The sequence below is a fragment of the Ambystoma mexicanum genome, chromosome 7q (assembly GCF_040938575.1).
Source record: "Ambystoma mexicanum isolate Mex_15411 chromosome 7q, UKY_AmexF1_1, whole genome shotgun sequence".
Lineage (NCBI taxonomy): Eukaryota > Metazoa > Chordata > Amphibia > Caudata > Ambystomatidae > Ambystoma > Ambystoma mexicanum.
Window position 1 is genome coordinate 880,305,131 of NC_090941.1, and position 20,780 is coordinate 880,325,910.

The 20,780-nt window shown below is 46.6% G+C and overlaps 1 protein-coding gene across 2 annotated transcripts in view; it reads left to right on the plus strand.

Annotated features, from left to right (window-relative positions):
* Positions 1-3,450: 3,450 nt before the first annotated feature.
* The window catches only part of CHORDC1 (cysteine and histidine rich domain containing 1), a 232,117-nt gene continuing 214,787 nt past the window's right edge, over positions 3,451-20,780 (plus strand). Inside the window, exons 1-2 of one of the 2 annotated variants that reach the window (XM_069639394.1) lie at positions 3,599-3,684; positions 4,044-4,317. In XM_069639394.1, the coding sequence (XP_069495495.1) occupies positions 4,311-4,317 (7 nt within the window). In that variant the 5' untranslated portion in view covers positions 3,599-3,684; positions 4,044-4,310. Of the gene's footprint in view, positions 3,685-4,043; positions 4,318-20,780 lie in introns of both variants that reach the window. The other variant, XM_069639393.1, reaches the window with a different exon arrangement.

Genomic DNA, 20,780 nt, shown 5'->3' on the forward strand with positions numbered 1-20,780 from the left:
GCTAGCAAGGTTAGACGGACGTCGGCAGGCTGTACGGAGAGGCTCAGGGCCAAGAATCATTTTCTCTGTGCTGGTTGGTGTATCTGAAATGCTGGTAGAGACATCTCGGACGGCTCTGGTGACTGTGGCTTGACAACAGTCAGTGGTGCAGCCGGATGCGGTTCGAGGACTCGACTGTCTCAAAAATGTCCTTCTTCGCAGGGATCCTATCATCCTTTCAAGGCGGACGGCCCAAAACTGATTGCAGGTAACGGTCTTGTCCTTTGTCCAGAGAGTGTCCGGCACTTCCCGCCTAGGAAGCTTGCTGGCAGAACCTACCAGAGCACCATGTGTGCTGGCTGGGTACCGGTTGTGGAGCTGCTGGATGGGTCCTCTGAGTCCGGTATCGCCCTCTGTTCTCTGGGAGATGTTTAGGGGAGGGATCTTGCTTCCCTCTTGGAACTCCTGGCCTTGCTTCACTGGCGGAAGATGTAAGGTAGACTGCACCTTTAGCCCGGGTCCAAATGAGTCATTCTTCTTACTCCTTCCAAAGTCGTCGGATGATCTGCTAAGTAAGGGGTTCAGCCCTCTTTTAAAGCCAAATTGTCCACAGTGATTGATGCAGGCTAAACCTACCTTAATAGACCAATCTTCTCTTATGCATGAGGTCAGGGCCAGAGTGCTCTGCAACAGGTCAGACAAGGGGTGACAACATATACCTAAGTCCCACCCTTCTTCTGGTCTGTTCTAGATCAAAGTGTCTCTCTGGTTAACTGAGCCCTCTATTATTCTTTATTAAAGCACAGGGTTTCCTTTGAAATATGTGGTGAGAGAAGACTTCTTGTCTCTCCCTAATCACATACTTCACCCCTATGAAAGGGGTCTGCTCTGCAGGGACAACTGCAGTAACTGCTGGTCCCAGATAGGCCATGTACTGACTTTCATACAGAGAGGTGGGAACTAGCTTCAAGTTGAAACATTGCATACCAAAGGGGTGTTAGCCCTGGTTTCTTGTTCTCTATTAGGCAACCCAGCTCTTTCAGCTTCAGGCTTGCTTCAAGCTTCAATTATCCTGTTTGTATGCACTGCCACCAGCCGGATAAGACAAAAGGAAAGCAGTTCCATGGGGCCTTTGATATTTAAATTAGGCTGCCCATGCTGGAGGAAGTTGTGCCTTCCCCCTTCTTGAGATGCTTTGATGAACCAGGGGCTGTCACATTACAGCTGAATATGACAGGGGAAGACGGCGCCTGTAGGCTGTGACTTCCCGGAGTACATGTCATTTTGTGCAGGAAGCATATGGACTGTGTGCGTAATGGCCTCACACAGTCCTCGGAGGGTCATCTCCCATCATTCATTTTCAGATATCAAAAAAATCAAAAAGCCAATGGTGAGCGCACTCTTCCTGTGCGGATGGTTGAATTCCCCACACCTGTTAAAAGGATGAGTTAACAGATATTAAAGGTGGTGGGATTTGGTACCCTTTCCTAACATTCTATGACAAGACTGGAGGCGAGCATTATGCTTCAACTTCTTTTATTACTACTCCTCGGCAATTTCAACAAATATAACAAACTTTGAAAAGTGTCCCACTGCAGCTTTTCCTTTCTGAACTAAAACTCCCGCAGTCTCTGTAGTCCATGCTCATACAGCCCAGCCATGACACACATCCTGTCCCTGGCCTCCTCCTCTTCTTTTACTGCCCTTCAAGCAGATAAGTACCATTTGTCACCTCTTCGGGTTTAGAAATATGCTTATAAATGTTTAACAACATGAATGTTATGTAGGGGCATAACATCAGTGTTCCGTATTATAGGAGGCAGTTACTCTGTGAAAGTGTTTGCACGCGTGAGATAAGAGTGCGCCATAGGCATTGCCAGCAGCGACCACGGTTGGCAGGGAGATACTCTCCAGAGCTGCAGCGAGTCAGGTGAGTAATTTATTTCGCCTCCGCGGGGCGAGTGGCCCGTGCCGTATGCTCCGCACATCAGGGGTTTAGCTCAGCCCCGCAGAACTCAGAATACAGCTGAGGGAGCCTCGCTCGTGCGAAGGCATGAAGCACTCGGTCGCTCCGGCCCCCCACCCTCAGGGAGGCGGAGCCTTGTGCAGCGCTCAGAGGTCGCATTCGAGATTGTGACACGGAAGGACGGGCCCGGCGGTGAACACCGGCAGTATAGATTTATTCACAGAACACCAGCAAGCCCGCTTCTATAGAGCGGAAGATAAAAGGGATTGATTCCCACGCAAAGTGCCGCCTGCATTACAACAGCTGGAAAGCGGACTACGGTCCGTGGAAGGGAGACAATAGCTTTCCACACAACGGGAGCCTACACAGGCACACAAAGCCCACCAGAAGGGCAGCCTGGTCACATTGAATTCACTACAGGCTACAGAATTTGATCAGTCCAGTGCAAGAAAGAAAAAAAAGAAAAATAAGAATAACAGCCAAGAGTCATGCAGGCATCAGACCAAGCGTTGTGGGCGTGCCAAGACACCTGCTTCAGGTACCAGGCACAGAGCACACTCCAGAAAATGTCCGAATTTGAATGGAGCGAGAAGGACCCCTAGACCTCACTGCTCTCTTTTACGACTTGGGGGGCGCCCCCTCCTCTGAAATCCTGGGCCCCCCTTGTGCACCACCTATCTCAGCTGGGCTAATTTCTCTGCACTGTCTACAGTGCGCTGTCCATCAGCACAGCACACACACAGGGCCGCAATCAATGCTGCCACACAACAATGAAGAGTTGTTAAGTTCCCCTTGCAGCCAAGAGCAGCCCCTCCCATCAGAATATAGTGCACAAAACCACTAATGATGGGTCATTAGTGACTTAACTAGGTTAGTGCCTACATTCTGTTGGAGGGGAGGTGCAGTGGGGTGTAGTAATTGGTGTGCACAAAAGATTATCTTCAAGATGCTTCTGACGTCAGACATTGCCCTTTTATAGCTCCCCTCTACTTTTGTCAGTGGCCCCCTCTTTAATTTGGTTCCTGGAGACGCCAATGGCTATATATAACAATTTTCAAAACGGATGTACTTTTCATGTAGGGATGATCTGGCTCTTAAGTAGAGTCTCCTCCATCGCCACCTCCTTCTCATCCCTGCTATTTCATTTTAGTTTGGCAGAAAGGGTGCGTGTCCCTTTTTGGGTTCCATAATAATTCTTTAGGTTATGTTTGATCATTCGGAATCAATACTGTACACAGTATTCTCCGCTGCTTCCTTCTGTCTTCACGGCCCAGGCAGCACATTCCATTCCGCATAATGTCGCAAGAAAGTATCGATTGTAAGGGAAGAAAGAACATCATAGAAAATAATAGTGGGACCCGGTTTACAGCCATTCATTGCGGTTAGCACATTTGTAGGGAACTGACTTCTTTTTTTTTTCTCGATCGGAAAGTTAACTTTCCATGCGCGTGCGTCAGGTCTAAGCTCGCTACTTATTATTTTCGGGCCTATGATTAGGCTCCTTCACGAACAGGAGGTGTGTAGCTTTGAAGGGTAGGCTTCAAGAATGTTCCATGAAGTGACGTAGAAAGATCTCGAAAAACGGTGCTCTGCCTGGAACGCTGAGTGTAAGCTACGTGCTTAGACACGTTGCCGGGTCCTTTCTTCTAATAGGAACTGGTCGGCACTTAGCATCATGTCGTTGCTCTGCTACAACAAGGGCTGCGGGCAGCGCTACCAGCTTGAGAATAACGCCGAAGGTGAGAAATTGCCCATAATCCATTCCATGTGTCCCATAACTTCACTGTGATCCTCCCCCGTCCCTTTCTCCTGCCATTTCCCGGGTCCCTCCTTCTCAAGATAGTAACCTATCCTGTCAGGGCTGCTAAATGACACCTTGTTATATAGAACACCTATGGTCAGTGCAGAATGTTCTTCCCAGCAACGAGCACCTATAGTTTCGTTATCTTCACAATACTAATTAAATGTAGAACTCGGTGGGCAAACTGGTGTTTGTTAAAAAACCGACAATATTGAAGGGAGTATCCAGCTTGCAGACACCAGTGTGTGGGTCGGGCAGGGGCAAACTTTGAAACGAGCCCTTTTTTTTCTTCTCCAGGTGTGAGTGGAGGTCTATTTCACCCAATGTGTGCTTTGAAGACGCGCGTCAGTGAGTCCTAACTTGCCATCTTCTTGGGCTCAAGCACCCCACCCACTCAATGGCGGATGGTGACATTTATAAAGTGAAGGGGCATACATGTTTTCCTTGATTGGCTTGGACGACCGATCCCGAAGATGGTTTGAAATTGTGTGTTTTGTGACCGAAACCTCCGAAAATTCGGTCATAGAATTTACAGACTCTTTCGTGCCGTAACAGATCAAATGCATGGCAGGTCAGCAGTAGTACACGTGAGTGTTTTGCAACATGCTTCCCTGATTTTTGTGCCCAGAACAAAACCTGTCAACCCAGTCTGCCAGTGCCGACCCTCTTCGTACTGGTTGCATCCAAGAAATTAATTTCCTCTTAACATTGCACTCTAACATAATGTTTGTACCCAAAGCAGATCACAAGGCTTCTAACACAGACTATTATATGATAAAAGTTTATCTACAATCAGCACGTTCATAGAGGTGACCTTCATTACGACACAGCCCCATATGTTGCTCTGCAGTGGCGTGAGATTGGGCAATATTCTCTCTCCCCCTGCCACCCTGCCCACCACCTCCTTAGCCCAGAGACACTGGGTTTTGATGCTCTTCACAAGGGTCTCTGCAAGGACTGGACTGGGAGGAACTACTTGTAGTTAATGGCAATAGGTGGAAGTTAGTGGCGCGAGCTAATGGAGTGGTGAAGTCCATGAGTATGAGAATTTGTACCAAGATTTCTTTTGGGCAGTTTATTTGAACTTTATATAAAAAAAGTAAATAAAATATGCATTTACCATATTAACTTCAAAAACATATTTATTACATACTTTTCTAGTAGCTGTTTCCTGTCAAGCATATCAGAATGTAAGAAACCAATCTGGGCATTCAATGTGAAGGATAACGCTGCATGCTATCCACGAGTGCTCAGAAATCTGGTGTGTAGCTTGAAACAGCAACAGCACTCGGATGCTGTCAGACGGAATCAAAGTTTTCATTACAGACAGTTTGTCTGAAAAAAGCCAATTTGCAGAGATCACATTGGCTGATAGTGCAGATACCCTCCTAACAACAGTGTTCACACTTAACTGCACACGTGATATGGCAGACAAATTCAGGACAGTTTTTAAATTTTTTTACTGCAGACTCAGCCACTGGAGATGCTGTTCCCTTCACTATTGCACCAGTACATTTTTGATTTTCATCAAATAAATGGCAACTTTGAAGGATGCGTCTGTAACAGCATTTGCGTTGCAGTGTTTAGTTAACCTACTTTTTAGGATCGCAAGAGGCGTCATTTGGGAAAATTATTTTCATAATTTGTGTGTATAATGAAAAATGCTGATCAAGGTGACTACTGTTTTTCCCCCACTGTAATGTGGGCACCGTAGATTAAAGATGCACATTTTCTATTTACAATGGAAGAAAATATTGGTTTACCACTTTTGATGGAAATGTACATCTTTTGACTTTCGTTGGATGTTGCGATTGCATCTGCATCCATGACTTCAACAAGGGAAGTTTCTTTTGGTGCTGCATGTGCAAACACAATCTGAGGAGTATTATATATTGTTTTTAAAAAATTCAGCATAGATCACGTTCTGTTTTGTCAAATAAAATCCACTGACCAGTGAGTCATTCCCAATTTTTGCAAATTGCTTATGTGCCAGGTCATATAATTCAGCCAGAAAAAGTAAGACAGTCTACTTTCGTGACTACCCTTCAACATTTATTTATCAAAAAATGAATCTTTGGAAAACATGTGATCAAGTTCTATGCAAAAATAAGTACATCACAGGGCTAAAATAGCGTTCAGTTTTATAACTATGTCTTGAAACGTCCATGAATCGTATAACAACCCAACAATATAAACATGATTATATTAGCATGTTGAGTAAAGAGAGTATGGTTGTAGCGAGGGGCCACTTGTTTACTGGGTGGTGACCTGCCAGCCTTCTGCGCTTTATGTAGGAGGCATTGTAACAGAGAAAAGCTTGCAGGATCGCTGCCTCTCCCTGCAGGAATCATGCAGATCATTCTGTTGCATGACCAATGGGCCACGCCTGGCTTGCGCATGTAGCTCTCTGACATATTGGAATTTTCCATGTGTTAGAGAATTACCTGTAAATTGTATGGTGTTTTGCCAAATTTCTTTGTTAACAAAATGCCCAGAAATTGCACCATTTCAACCCAGTATTGCAAGGCTGAAAATCCCCCATCAGAATTTTAACACATGCATACAGGTTCCCCACATATCTCTGTAGATCTCCCGGTTTGTGTACATAGCCAAAGGAGACAAACCTGTTATTTGTTCTCCCATCCCATGGCTCTCCTTAATGTTCTCTCCCTGTATCCTCCTATTTTGTACAGTGCTCTGTTACTTGGTAACTAGGTTTTAGTTATATTCCTATACATATCAAAATATATACCTACTAACCACTGCTTGCCTTTTCCACCTTATTACTTCGTTTCTTAAAACATCAGCTGAAATATAACTTGGAACTCGTGTTTTTTAAGTCCTTACATTGATAGCACATGTCATTTTACTTTACTGTTTAGTTGTATAAATGTAATTGGATAAGCTCCAGAATGCAGTGCAGCTAGTAGTTTTCCACATTTACTTAAACGTGAAATTGCTGTAAGCGCTTGAATTCCTGTATTGGCACATGCACAAAGGTGGGCTCATCTATATCACACGCACGAAGGTGGGCTCATCCATATCACAGTAAATTCCATCTTAACCTTTAATTCAGTTGGGTTACTACTGACTCAAAACGGATAAGTTGATATCTTCAAAAAAAAAAAAAAAGAGAATGCAGTCTTACCATAAACAGCAATACGTAGCGCTATATATACCTTTTTTTACTTTCATGCGGGGACTCGCATAGATTGTCCTTTTTCTACACGCACATGCTGAGCAAACAACTGTTCACAGATCTAGCTTGATTTTCCACATTCTTATTGAAAGCCTACAATTACCAGCATGCAAAGTTATGCTAACCGATATAGATCTAAAGAAACACAGTGAGAGTGAAACGATCACTGCCCCAGCATTGTTTGACATGCCATGCAGATTTATGCACCTGTTCCCTTTCTAATTGGTGATCATTTGCATCTCTTGGTGACCGTGGGCACGAAACACATTTCCAATTTACTTTTTTTTATTGATAGTTAACCTCTTGTTGAGACACTGCCCCAGGTCCTTCAAGCCCCGATGCAGACCTCCTCTCGCTGTAAACACATTTGTTGATGTTTGGTTTGCAGGAAGAGCACAGGGAGTGGGCAGGTGAAGAGGCCCACAGACTCTAGACACCAGTAAATGCACAGCGGTCTAGAGGTTTAAATATTTGGGTGTGGTCGCTTATGCCAAGGGTCAAATCGCTTGCTTGTGGAAAACATGTAAAGAAAAAGTAACGTAAATGCTACTGAACTAATGGTTTTTCGAAATATGGTCACTTCGCGGCTATTCCCGTCGTGAACTATTATCATAAGAAACGGTCCGTGTCCTTTTGTATGGAGCCGAATATGCTTGCTCCATCATTTTATGGAATGAGGCTGAATCCCTAGTATGGAAGAGGATTCTAGTATTACTGCAAGGAATCCCCATTTCAGTTTTAAGGCATGAGGTTGGTCTCATCTCCCTACGAGCCGGAGCTGACTGGAAAAAATCAAACTATGGAGAAATCTTACTCCCCCTTCCCTCCCTGAAAATAGTGCTTTTTCTGTCCTAAAGGTAGAGCTTGAGTGGTATTCCTGTAAAGCTCTACTTGAGTGGAAACATCAAATTATCTGCATACAATATTTCGTAAGATGAGCTTAATGTGTCACTGCATAGGGTGAAAAAGAAAATATTTGAAACAGTTTGGATAAATAACCGGGCTTCATTTTAAGCATGAAATTAAGGCTTATAATGTGTTGCCTTCCTATTTTCCTTCGAGACATCACAGATAAGTGATGATGCGTTGTAAATTGAATTTTTTTTTCAACTGGAGAAGTATTGGCAGCAAGGGAAAATATCCCAAGGAATTTACATTGCTGTAGGTGCTGTGCTAATGATGTTGAAACATTGTATCACCTTGTAATTTCTTGCTCTGTTCTTCAAGTTAGGCGTGTTCAAACATTTGCTCAGTTTGTTTTAATGAGTATTTTAAACTGTTTTGGGCTAGAATTTTAAATGGTAATGAAATATCATTAGATCTAGCATTTCTTAAATTTTTGGAATTGATTTGAAAGTGAGTGAATTTGTATTTTTTTGTATAAATCAATTTGTTTTTATTGCAAAGGTTTTCTATGTAAACCATAAGAAAATAATAAAATAAACGCACAGTGCCCGTTTTGGTGTCTGCTAAAAGATCTACTGGGAAGCCTCAGGCGAGCTACCATTGGCTCGCGATCTATTGGTTGGAGTCCCTAGGTGTGGTTTTCTAGCAATCAGAGAAATTGCGGCCATGTGCTTGGCCACTATAGTTTTCTTCTGTAGCCAATCACATGGAGGTGCGGGCGGAGTCTCAGTATTCAATAAAAATGCCACCCATATCTGGCATCCTGCACAGTATAGCAACACTACAGGGTAGTTGTATTTATTTCCTTTAAAACAAATGGAAAATATATAAACAAGTGGCTAGGGCTGGGGGCTAGAGCTTTTTCAACATGGGCGTGTCTCAGTTGACTTAATTCTCTAGGTCTTTGTTTCTCTAATGTAGACGGGTCTGCCCCCTCCCTCCCCAACCCTCTGGCATTTTGGGTTATGTTGTGTTGACTTGACCTGGCTGACCTATAGTGCTAGGGCAGGACCGGGCATAAAAAATAAATGGTGCTCACGGCTGCACAGTTAACAAAGGCCTGGCAAAAACTAAAGAAAAGCATTTCATTCGTATGCATACATTTTTAGACCATTGAAATCATGATGGGGTGTTAGTACTTACATGACGGGAGTGATTGGAAGGGTGTGGGGGTGGAGATGTCGCATTCTCACAGCAGTCATTTCGTGTCTTGCTTCAGACATAAAGGAGTGAGTTGTAAATAAAATATACGAAAGGGCACTCTGGGGATGATGAACAGAAATGTTCAGGCCCAAAGGATTTTAGCAACAATGTTGGTGTTGAAAAATATGTCTTTAAAAGATAAGACAGGGCCAAGATGGCCGCTTATAGGGGGAGGACGTGCTAATCGCAGCTCGTCTCTGACCCCATTCTAAAGGTGAATTTTATAAGCTGTCTTCCCCCCCACCCCCCCACCTCTGGGAATCTGCGGTCCCTATCAAGGTAGCAACCGCGTGCGCAACCCTGCACAATAAAGGTATACTCGTGACGGAGAAGGTGATGGCCGAGAGACCAGAGAGTGAATGGGGTGTGGCGGCTATATCGAGCAACTGATCTTGCAGAACCCCGCCAACGAGGGCTGCGGAAATATTTCACACCTCCTAGGGATCCCAATGAGGATGTCTTCGTGCAGCACAACGTTTGGAGCAATTTAGGAGTCCTTCCCTCCGTGTGTCTGAGTGTGAGAGTGGCTATAAGGACGCATTGGCTAACAAGGCGTGTCGGCTGACTAGGAAACATCACAAATTCCCCACCAGTGAATTGGAAGGTGCAGCAGGGCTGTGGCATCCCTGAGGTTCCACAAGCGAGAGGCCCCTCTGGGACACTGTATGTGCATCTCAAAGCATCGACTACGAGGACTGGTCGAGGAAAGCGCAGGGCTCTGCTGAGGCCGTGCCAATCCAAGAGTGCAACATGCAGCACAGTTGAGCGTAGGTGAGAATAAGCGGGAAGGTCCCCGACTATCGCTGCATCTTAATTACAGAAGAGACTCGGGGGAGGGGGGAGTAGGAGGGGTTTCGAGGGGGGGCTGGTGGGGTTTCAGGAGGGGTGGCAAGGGGGGGTTTGGAACCCGCTCCAGTGTCGGCAGAAGGGTTTAGGGACTATCAGCAAAGTGGTAGGCCCTTAACTCATTGAGTCCTGCATATGTGTAGAGGTTGAGACTTATCAGTCAGTGATTGGGGGGGGGGGGGTTGGGCGGGGCACCTTTCACGACAAATTCAGTGGCATTGCATCATGGAGTGGAGAATTGCTCCGATGGGTGTAAGGCAAAAGGGGCTAAAATAGTGCTGGAAAATAGGCCTTACCCAAAACAACTCCCTGGTGTAACGAGAGGACATTAAGAAGCCTACGGCCGCAGGATCCACTAACGCTGATAAGAGGCAGGCTTGGGCCAACTATGGACAGCAAGTCTGAAAAATGGTGATAGAGACGGCGCCACCTTGGTTTTAAGAGGGCAGGACTAGTACACCTTGGTAAACGGATCCTAACGGACAGTGAGTGGGGGATCAAGTAAACTATCCTAAAGGAGGCACATGTTGAAAAACAAAGGAAGAGGACGGAATAAGGAAACTCCGGCACATCCGACGACAAGTGTTCAGGGTGGTGGGGAGAAAAGGGTACATTAACCAGGTGTTGGCAGGCAGAGGCACAGGGAACTCTAGTGTGGCCCAATCTCCACAACCACTAACACGAGACGAGGAGACTACAGAACACTGGAATACTATGGCAATTGCCAAGGAGGAACTGATGCAATATCTAGTGGACCATCAGCAACGTCTTACGGAATCTCTTCAAGATTCTTTTCAGGAGCAGATTTCCTCTTTAAAAATGACATAAAAGGTGCTGTGCAAGAAATAAAAGGTGAACTTTCAAAATTAGGAAAGCGAGTAGATATGAGTGAGCGAGCCTTGCTGGAATTGGCTGAAGATTCCCGGAAAAACGATGTAGCCCTTGAATGACTTGCATGGATGTTGCATAATTTAGTCCTTCAGTGTGAAGATCTCGAGAATAGATCAAGGCGCTTGAACATTGGCTTTAAGAATGTTCCGGAAGAGATTGTGGGCAAAGGTCTTAAGCAATCAATCCAGACCTGTTGTGCTGACCTGCTCTTGGAAATTCATATGGACGAGATTCATCTAGACAGGATTTATAGAGTGGGAACGGTAAGAAAAGAGCCCAGGGGCACGACCAAGGGATATTCTGGCAGCATTCACTTCTTACTGGCAGAAGAAATTTTGAGGGCACCACGAGCAGGCACGTCTTTGAACATTAATGTCTCGGAAATAACGACTCTTTTAGGACTTGGCATAGCCCACTCTACTCAGAAGGAGGCTAATGGGACCTGTCGATGGAATTCTTAATTAGGAGAAGGTTCAATACGGGTGGGATTTCCCTTTTGGTTTGCTATTTTCCTTCTATGGCTAATTTCCCTTACCTATAGAGTCCCCCAGCAGCTTTGCTGGATTTCAGCGGTTTATTTTTTATCTCCTGCTAAGAGTGAGACCCTTTTTTCCCACTCTTAGACAGATTGCTAGTGTATGTTTTAGGCTATCTTGTGTGTTTATGGTCTATGGGGTTTTTCTCGCCCTCATAGGAATCGTCTTTTTCATGTGTGGTACACAGCACCCTTCGTGCCGTACCACAGGGGTGTCGTAGCGACCCCCAAACATAGACTCCATACCCTGGGACTGACTGACTCCCAGGGCATGTAAAGTCCCCATTGACTTTACTAGTCCAATCTGGTGAACAAAACCAGTACAGCCCATCTTACTATGGAGGTACTGGGAAGGGTTAATAGTTTTTCCCTAGTGTTCATTTTTGAGGGGGTACTGTACAGTCCCTCTCTAAAAAGTTTCTGGCTGGTGGCAGTGGTTACTACCGAAAATATTCAACCGCAAATATTTTCCTATGGGATTTTCCCATTGTTCGAGGCTACCACTTTTACTGACGGCCTCTAGCATACCACCGGTTTATTTTAATATTAGAACTTTGATTTAATTTCTTTCTCTGTAGTCCTAACCCAGGTCAGGGATCCTTTGTTCGTCCTTTTGGCGGGCTTCTGCACAGAAGCCCTCCTTTCGGCGCCACTGAGTCTGGGGTAGACGGGATGTGTGGCATTGGGAATAGGCACCCTGGACAGGGTTGCCTACACAACCCAAGTCACACTCTGCCCTGATAGGCTGGGGGGGTTCTCCCGCCAGGAAAGCCACCCCACTGTGTTCGTGACAGCTAGGCTGTATGAATGGGGGTCTTGCTGCATAAAAGCAGGGTCCTAAAGGCTGGAGGACAAGACGTTGCTACTGGAACTAAGAAGCAGAAGAGGAGAGAAGCCAAAGACATCTGCAACGACTGAACCACCGGTGAAGCCCTGCGGCAGATCCTCACCACTTTTCTCCAATGACTCGAGAAGATCTTCGCCGCAAGAGTCTTCTTCCCTTCCCTTGAGCTGGTGGGGCCAACCAGTTCGCCAATCGCCTTCTAGCACCTGCCTTGGTCGAATCGCTAGTGCCCTGCACTCGGAGACCGGATAGCCGGGCACCCGTCCGCCACGACCGCGATTTAAAGGAGCACACCTTTATTTTGTTAGGCAGCACCGTGGCTGGTTTCATCCCTGGGCAGTGCAGTAACTCGAACCTTCCTCCACGACGAGAGCCTCTCTTCCTCTGCTGGATCTCCCGAACTGCAGGAACTTCCAGGAACTACAGCCACTGCGGGAGCCTCTTCTACTTTTAAGGTACGTTGTTCCGCCAGGCCTCCCGTTTCGTTGGGTAATGCTAAAGGTGTTTTAAATCCTTTATCTACCTGCTGGGTTGGCCGCCCCTGTCATCTAACATTGTCTTTCACCTTCTGCAACCGCCTTTTCGAATCGTTTAACAAAGACTGCAGTTACAAGAACATTTTGCTCCTGGGCCCTTTGCCCTGTACCACTGATTCTGGCACAGGCCTCTTGACTCTGGCTAAATCTGTTACAACTGCCTTCTCTAGATTGCGTCTCACCTAGAAATGTGTTGGTGCACCTAAAACTTCTAACCACCTTTCTCTTCCCTCTTTTTAAACTTGTGAAGTGCCGTTTTGCTGTTTTCACTCTTGCTCAAACTTGTCTACAATTTAAATAGGGAGTTGTGTATACTTTTCTCGACTGATTTAACTTGCTTTTATAATAGTGATTTGTGTGTGAACATCAGTGTGTAAAATAAATATATATATTCTTTTTGATACAAAGCCTTGGTCAGTGTTTCCTTGTTCCATAGTATTGTAGACCAAATGTGTAAACCCTGAATACTGATCATCTCCCTCTTGAGATAAGTCTGACTGCTTAGCCACAGCTACCAACTAAATCTTTGTGGTACAGACTGATACCAAAGGGGATTTATTGCACATACCTGTAGTCTTAATCTGCTGTAGTGTTCCCCAAGGGAACTCCAGTGGATTCTGCCTAACACCTCTCGATTGGTGGGACAAATTCTGGATCTCTGTGGGAGATCGCGCTATCTGATCACGCACTCTTGGTTGTGATTTTGGACATTACATTTTGACTGAAGGGGACTATGGCATTGGGTATTACCAGAATGGATACTGGCGGACACGGTCTTGGCCGTAGAGGAGAAGATTCAGACTTTTTCAAGCGGATAAGATGGTGGATACATCCCCGGGTAAATGGTGGGACACCTTTAAAGCGGTAAAGAGAGGGGAATTAATTGCATACAAGGCGTTGATGGAGCAACTGCACCGGCAACTAGAGGAGGACTTGGAGGCATAACTTAAGGATATCATGTCAAAGATGGCTAACTATCCAACAAGGGACACGATGAAAATCTATAGAGCGGTTTGAGGGCAGCTCGAGTTACTAAGGGCTAGAAAGGCAGAGAGGACCCTTCTCAGAGCCAAACGGTATTACTATGTGAAGGGGAATAGAGCGGGGAGGCTACTAGCACGACAACTGAGACATAGGGGAGCAGCCCACACAATCTTAAGAATTACGGAGGGGAAAGCGGTGGATGTGGTGGGTACAGTGGGAATTATAGGATGTTTTGAATGCTTTTTTGAGGCTTTGTGTTCCTCAGGCCTTGGGACGAGCCGCAGAACACTTATTTGGCAGATGTAACTCTTTCGATGTTGTCAGGAGAAGATAAGGAAGATCTAGAGAAGGGCATCACGGAGGAAGAGGTTAGTGCAGCTATTGGAAAACTCCCCCTAAATAAAGTTCCAGATCCTGACTGCTTCACGGCCGACTTCTATAAAAAAAAATCGTAAAATCCTTGATGGATCAGGCTAAACTGGTGATGTTCCCGAAACCGGGCAAAGACCTGAAACGGTGCAGGTCATTTCACCCAATAGCGTTAATCAATATAGACTCTAAAATATATAATAAGATTTCAGCTTCTCGACTGGTAGGCCCTGATCAGGTGGGTTGTATTAAGCCACGCAAAACATTTGATAATACAAGAAGGGTTTGCAATTTAATAGAAAAGGTTGAGAAATGTGGAATTCCAGCAGTTCTCCTTTTAGATGCTGAAAAGGCATTCGACTACGTGGAATGGTCGTTTCTCTTTTGGACAATGAGAAGTATGGGGATTTGGGGAACTCTACCTCTGGAGAATACAAGCCAATTATTAAACCCCTACCCTATTCCTGTCCGTTAATGGACTGCTCTCTGGCCCTATCCGATTGGAGAGGGGGACCAAACAGGAGTGTCCGTTGTCTTCCCCTGATTTATGCAATTTTTCTGGAATCCCTTTAGCAACATCTACGAGAAGCACCGGGGGTGAAAGATATTCATTTTGGGGGTTTTGAATGTAAAACAATGGCATTTGCAGATGATGTTGGCTTTATCGGACCCGGCGGAGCCCATCAGGGTGATAGTCTCGGAGTTGGCATTGTGCTATCGATGGAAAGGTAGGCGAGATATATGGGTGTACCCAATTTCAGTGGGCGGAAGAGATCAAATATTTAGGGATTCACATAACAAATTCATTGACCACGCTATACGAGGCAAACTATCCCCGGTTACTCAGCACCCTTAAAACAGATCTGCGACGTTGGAATCCTCTAAATATATATCCTCTAAATATATCGTGGATGGGACGGATGGCCTCGATTTTAAAATGGTGGCCTTCCCACATGTCCTCTACTACTTTAAGCCCTGCCGGTCTCCCTACCCGGGAAATTTTTTGTCACCCAATCGCCTATTATCTTCATTTATATGACATAGTGAAAGACTGCGGGTGGCCCTGTGAATTTCGAATGGCCCGAGGAATAGGGGAGGAATGGCCGTTCCTGATTTTAGACAGTATTATTGGGTGGCCCAATTGAGGGTCGTGAAACGATGGTTATCGGGGGACGACAAAAAGTGTGTTTTCCATGGACAGCGTAGTGGTGGGCTTTCCACTAGATGCGGTTTTATGGTTAGCCAAGGAGGATCCGCTTTCTAGTATGAAGGCCTCACAGATTATTGCACTGGTGGGAGAGGTGTGGGAGGATGTAGTAAAACAGATGCATAGTTCAACAATTCTGGGGCAATTCACACCACTATTTGGGAATCCCTAGTTTATGCCAGGGATGGAGGGGAGAACCTTTTGGGAAGTGGAGCGAGGCGGGATGCTTAAGGCTAAAGGATTTGATGCATGGTCAGGAAGTCAAAACCTTTCAGCAGTGCAAACAGTCTTTTCGCCTCATAGAAGGGGATAAGCTCTGTTACTACCAGAGGCGGCATTGGGTAATACACCCCCTCTATAAACTAGCTGCAGGTAGACAACTTGCTGCATTTGAAACCTATATTGCGTCTCACTCAGGAGATGCACATCTTATTTCAGCATTTTCTGCATTAAAATCTGAAGGGGGCTCCCAGGAGAAATGTTCATACATGGGGGGGGGGGGGGGGGGAAGTGGGAACGTACCCTGGATTGTCAAAGATTGGAGGAGGAATGGGAGGTCTTATGGTACAATATTCCGAGCCTCACTCGATCATCCATCTAAGTGAGATCTGGTATAAAACCCTCTCCCAATGGCATGAGACCCTGGAGAGGCTTGGATATATTCCCTGGATTGTTGGCGAAGATGTAAGGGGTGGGGGGATTGGCACCACATTTGGTGGTCTTGTCCGGCCGTGAAATCATTTTGGGGTCAAGTCTGCTCGACAGTGAAGGTGGTGGTAGGGATAGATACATCTATGAGGATAGGGGAATGTCTTCTGGGCCTTTGGACAAAGGATAAGGCATCACAACGCAGGGCATGCTTTAAGGCATGTATGGTTCCGACATTGGCAGCATTACTTGTGATAGCTCGGAATTTGAAGAATGAGACTATTCCTACCCAGCATGAATGGTTAAATAAGATTTGGCATATACTGGCTAACGAATGGGTCACCTAAAATTTACAGGGAGATTACCAGAATTTCAGGTCCGACTGGGCCGTATTGTTGGTATATTTGAGGGATGATTATTAGATTCAAATGTGCCCGCGAAACATTTGGATTTTGGACATTGCCTAAGGCCTTCAAACAACCGGACTTTGTTGTACAATCTTGCATGTTAAATGTGAAGCAGCTCTGGGGTTCGAGGGAGGAGGGCTGGGGAGTGGAATGAGGAGGGTATTGTTATATTAAATTTTGCAACATGTCAATACAAATTATTTTTAAAAAGATAAGGGGAGCCTAGAAGTCTCTATGTTCGCTTAAAGTTGACCGGAGGGACATTCCTTATCTTAGGTGCTCAACACCATCAGGCTTGGATTCTAGGAGTTTTTACTGCGGTCAAGCAAGTTGTTGACATCTTTGAGCAACGCCGTCCCACTGGCAAGTCAGTTTGACCATGGGGTTGACTGTGCATTCGAGATGGGCAAGTCGATGGCCTACACCGATTTGAGGCAATGGTTCGAGCCATTTGCAGATACAGAGTCTATTGGGTGATCTGGTTGGTGCGATGCAGTCTTCTGCATTGGGTTCAGCCAGCATCTGTATGGCCCAACAAGGCAGCTACATGATTCGTAGATGCATGGCTTGCTAATGGCAGTACTGCAGTTCCAACAGCAGCTCAAAGGGCATAACGCAAATTTGAACCAGCTGAAAGGTGTTTTGTTGTAATGAACAAGGTTCCAGCTGCCTGCTGGGCGGTCCCATCCATGGTGTCAAGGCACCAGGTGAGTCCTCTTTTCCACACTTCCAGTCCAAGAATTTCTCTGCCACCTGCTGGGATTCCTTCATCTCCTGTTAGCAGGATCCTGGTTTCAGTGCAGTCAGCAGAGACATTGGTTAACAGCAGGTTCAACCCCACCTGAGGATGGTTAGGGAGCTGAGCTTGCTTCTGCCCTGGATTCCTTTTTTTTCTTCAACTCTTTAGCAGAGGACTTTGGAATAGGCTGTGTTCCCAACAGAGGTCCAGTGAATCCATCTTAAAAGTCCATAGATGAATTGACTTATGGTACGATTACTGTCTTAACTGGGTTACCTAGGAAGGTATAGAGAGCCACAGCAGAAACCAAGATGGGTGTGGGGGGGGGAAGCTCTCTTACTCCTACGTCCTCTCCCCTTTCCTCCATACTTGTGGGGGCATTCCGTCCAACGGGACGGCACCAGAGCACTTTTTAAAGTTTCCTCCGAGGTCCCCTGCAAAGGGGCTGCCGGAACCGGATCTTCATCCGAGGTTCCCCTTTTGGGGGCTAAAGTTGGGCCGAGTACTTCTGGGGCCGTTGTCACCGGGGTCAGTCCATCCAGAGGTTTCCACATCTGGAACTAAATGTGCCGAGTCTCTGCTCGAGGTTCCTGTTAAAGTGATTAAACATACCAGGGTTATCCCTGAGGGTCCCCATCTTGGGGCTATATCTAAGCCCAGCAAGATTGAGGGGGGCCCCCTTCTAGGGCTCTGACTTCAGGGGGTGATTCTAAGCCTTCCCACAACAGGCCTCTGGTCGAACCGATCCTACTGAGAGGGCAAATAAACCAGTAAAACACCTTAAATCTTTGAGTACCGGGTCACCAGAGGTTCACATACAGGGTATGGGAGGGTAAATTAACAGCAGACTCTAAGGGGTCGCAGAAACACTCTAGGTCTGCTAGCACCGGCTCAGCCAAGGTTCCTTGTAACAAAGCTAAAATGGAATTTAAGTCCCCTGATTCCCCTGTGGTGACCACGGTCTCACTGGCACCTGTAATGCAGTTCACCCCAGGCATTAACAAAATGGCGTTCCAACCCCTATGGTCCACTGCAGCTATTTTGTCTTCCTCTCTCACACACCAATGTTCACAACGGCTGGTACTGAGGGGCCTGTCTTTGGGGCTGAGCAGCCTTTTTGTTTTGTGGATAACAAGAACCCGTTCCGCCCTCCAATAGATTGGCATGCTCCTACTCCGCTGCCGCACACAGTCTCGCTCCCTCCTATGTCTGCTCCTTTGATTTATGCGCATCCAGTTGGTGGAGGCCATCCTGGCAACATCCTCTTTACGATCCTGGGGGTATGTATGCCCCTTCTGAGTGGCCTCTTTCCACTCCAATGCCTCGACTTTCTTCTGAGGATGCTTTTTTTTTTGGATGCGTTTTTTGGCAATTTCAGACGCGTATGCAATCTGTTGCCATGAATGCGTACTTTAAGAATTCATTTAAGGAAATGTATCCTAAACCGCCTCAACTGGCCTATGCTCTGGCAATACTTGGGCAGGTCCCAGTAGTGCCAAATCCTCCACCACTTCCTGTGGGGCTTCCTCCTCCTCTGCCTCCACTTTCGCCTGTGGAAAAGACTCCCGTTGCACAGTCAACCCTGCCCTCGGGGCCTGAGGCGTCACATGCAGCGGATCAGTTTCTGCTCCTTCCTCACTGGATGTGGAACAAGCGGACCAGGACAGTGATGATTAACCGCCCTGCTTTATTCGAGCCTTTCACGACCGGGTTATGTATATGATGGCGTTGCTAGACATCCCTATACCTGAGCCTCTGGCTCTACAAGAAGGGGTACTTCTGGAGCCTTTACTCTGTCGGCACTGGTCTGTTCCTTCAAAAGGATGTCCTAGCTGAAGCCTGCAAGATCTAGGGAAAAACCTCCATTCCGGGCAACACCTAAACAAGAATGACGCTTGCTGCTTGCTACACGCGTCTCAAGACATATCCTTGTCTGCATGTCCACTCCCCTCATCGACGGTGATGGCAGCAGCTACGTTCCAGTCGAAGTCGGCCTCTGCACCCCCCCCCCCCCAACTACAGATCCTACAGGTATTTTCCAATTCGGCTCTTCAACTGCGTCAGGTTAATACCAATCTTATCCTGGTGGCTACTAATGTCAAGCTGAGAAAGGAGCTCGCAGAGTCCCATGAATGTATTCCTCCTGATGAGCTTGAAGACTTTAAGGGCGGCTCTGATGGCAGATTTCTGGCGCAGGATCTACTAGGCTGCGGCCTATCATGTAGACACTTCCGCTTGAGGTCTTGTAGTCAGAGTAGACTTCTTTCACCTGGCGTAACTAAGGGCTATATTTAAAACCGGCAAGATCGATGGGCCTCATGCAAGAGCTCTGGCTACGGGAGGTAACCCTAAGCCTTCCCACAAACAGTCTTGTGGTCGAACCGATCCTGTTAAAGGAGCAAAGCAGGAGGGCAAAGGCCTTAAGTCTTCAAGTACCGGCCCTGCCGGGGGTTCCCTCACCGAGGGCTAATTCTTCTGAAGAATCCAAAGGAGCTCAAAAGCACTCTAGATCTGCCAGTAGCGGCTCTGCCAAGGTTCCCTGTCACAAGGCTAAAATGGATTAAAAAAAGCCCCTGGTACCTCTGTGGTGACAATGACCTCACCGATACCTGTGACGCAGATCACCTCAGGCAGTAACAAAATGGCGGTTCAACCCACGTGGTTTGAGGCTGCCATTTTTATGAGCTATTTCGCACCAACATTCTGAACGGCTGGTGCAGACGGGCCCATTTTGGGGCCGAGCAGCATTTTCCACAAAATGTGGACAATCCGCTCTCCAATGGATTGGCGTGCTCGGTTTCCGCTGCCACACATTCTCGCTCCCTCCTGCATGTCATCCTTGCAGTGGCAAATCTCAAGCTGTGGAAGGAGCTCCCGAATTTCAGGAATCTCTCACGACAGACTGCAAGATTTTAAAGGGGCCCTATCCGATGCCAGAGTTCTGACTCAGGACCTGCTGCAGGCCGTGGCCCTTCATGTAGACACTTCTGCTCTGGGCCTTATGGTTGGAGTAGACATCTCCCGCCAATCATTTTTCACAAGCTCTTCTGCACCAACGATGCCGAGAAGGTTTTTACACAATCTAGACCCCAGACATGCTCTGAAGCTTTACCTCGACAGAATAAGCAAACTCCGAAGTTCTGCACAACTCTTTGTTACGTTTGGTGACCCAAAAGGGAAGCCCGCCTCGAAGCGTCAATCTCTCGTTGGATAGCTTTATGGATTTCCAAGTCTACAAAATTCAAAGCCTTCAGCCCCCAAAGGGCATTCATGCACATCTGGTCCGTGGCAAAGCGGCTGCTATTGCCTTCCAAAAATATATTCCCTTGGGAGTCCATAGCCAAGGCTGCTACGTGGGCTTCCCCATCGGCTTTTTTGCAGACATTGTCTTGACCTGAGCTCCCGGCCTGATGGCCAATTTGGCCAGGCAGTTCTTGTTACAATTTTCCATCCACCCGTATTTGCTATGGTCAGTGCTTGGGAATCTCCCACAAGTATGGAGGAAAGGGGACGGGACGTATGAGTATGACAAAGTTACTCACCGTAGTGACTACCGTGCTCCTAGTCCATAGTCCCCTTTCCTCCATACGCCCGCATGCCGTCCCCTCTAACAAGTATCCTCTATTGTTGCTGAATGGTCCTGGACCAGGCGATGCGCGGGGCAGAGCTCAGGAAGGCGGGGCTATGGGCGCGTGCGGTGGCCCCACATAAAAATAAAAA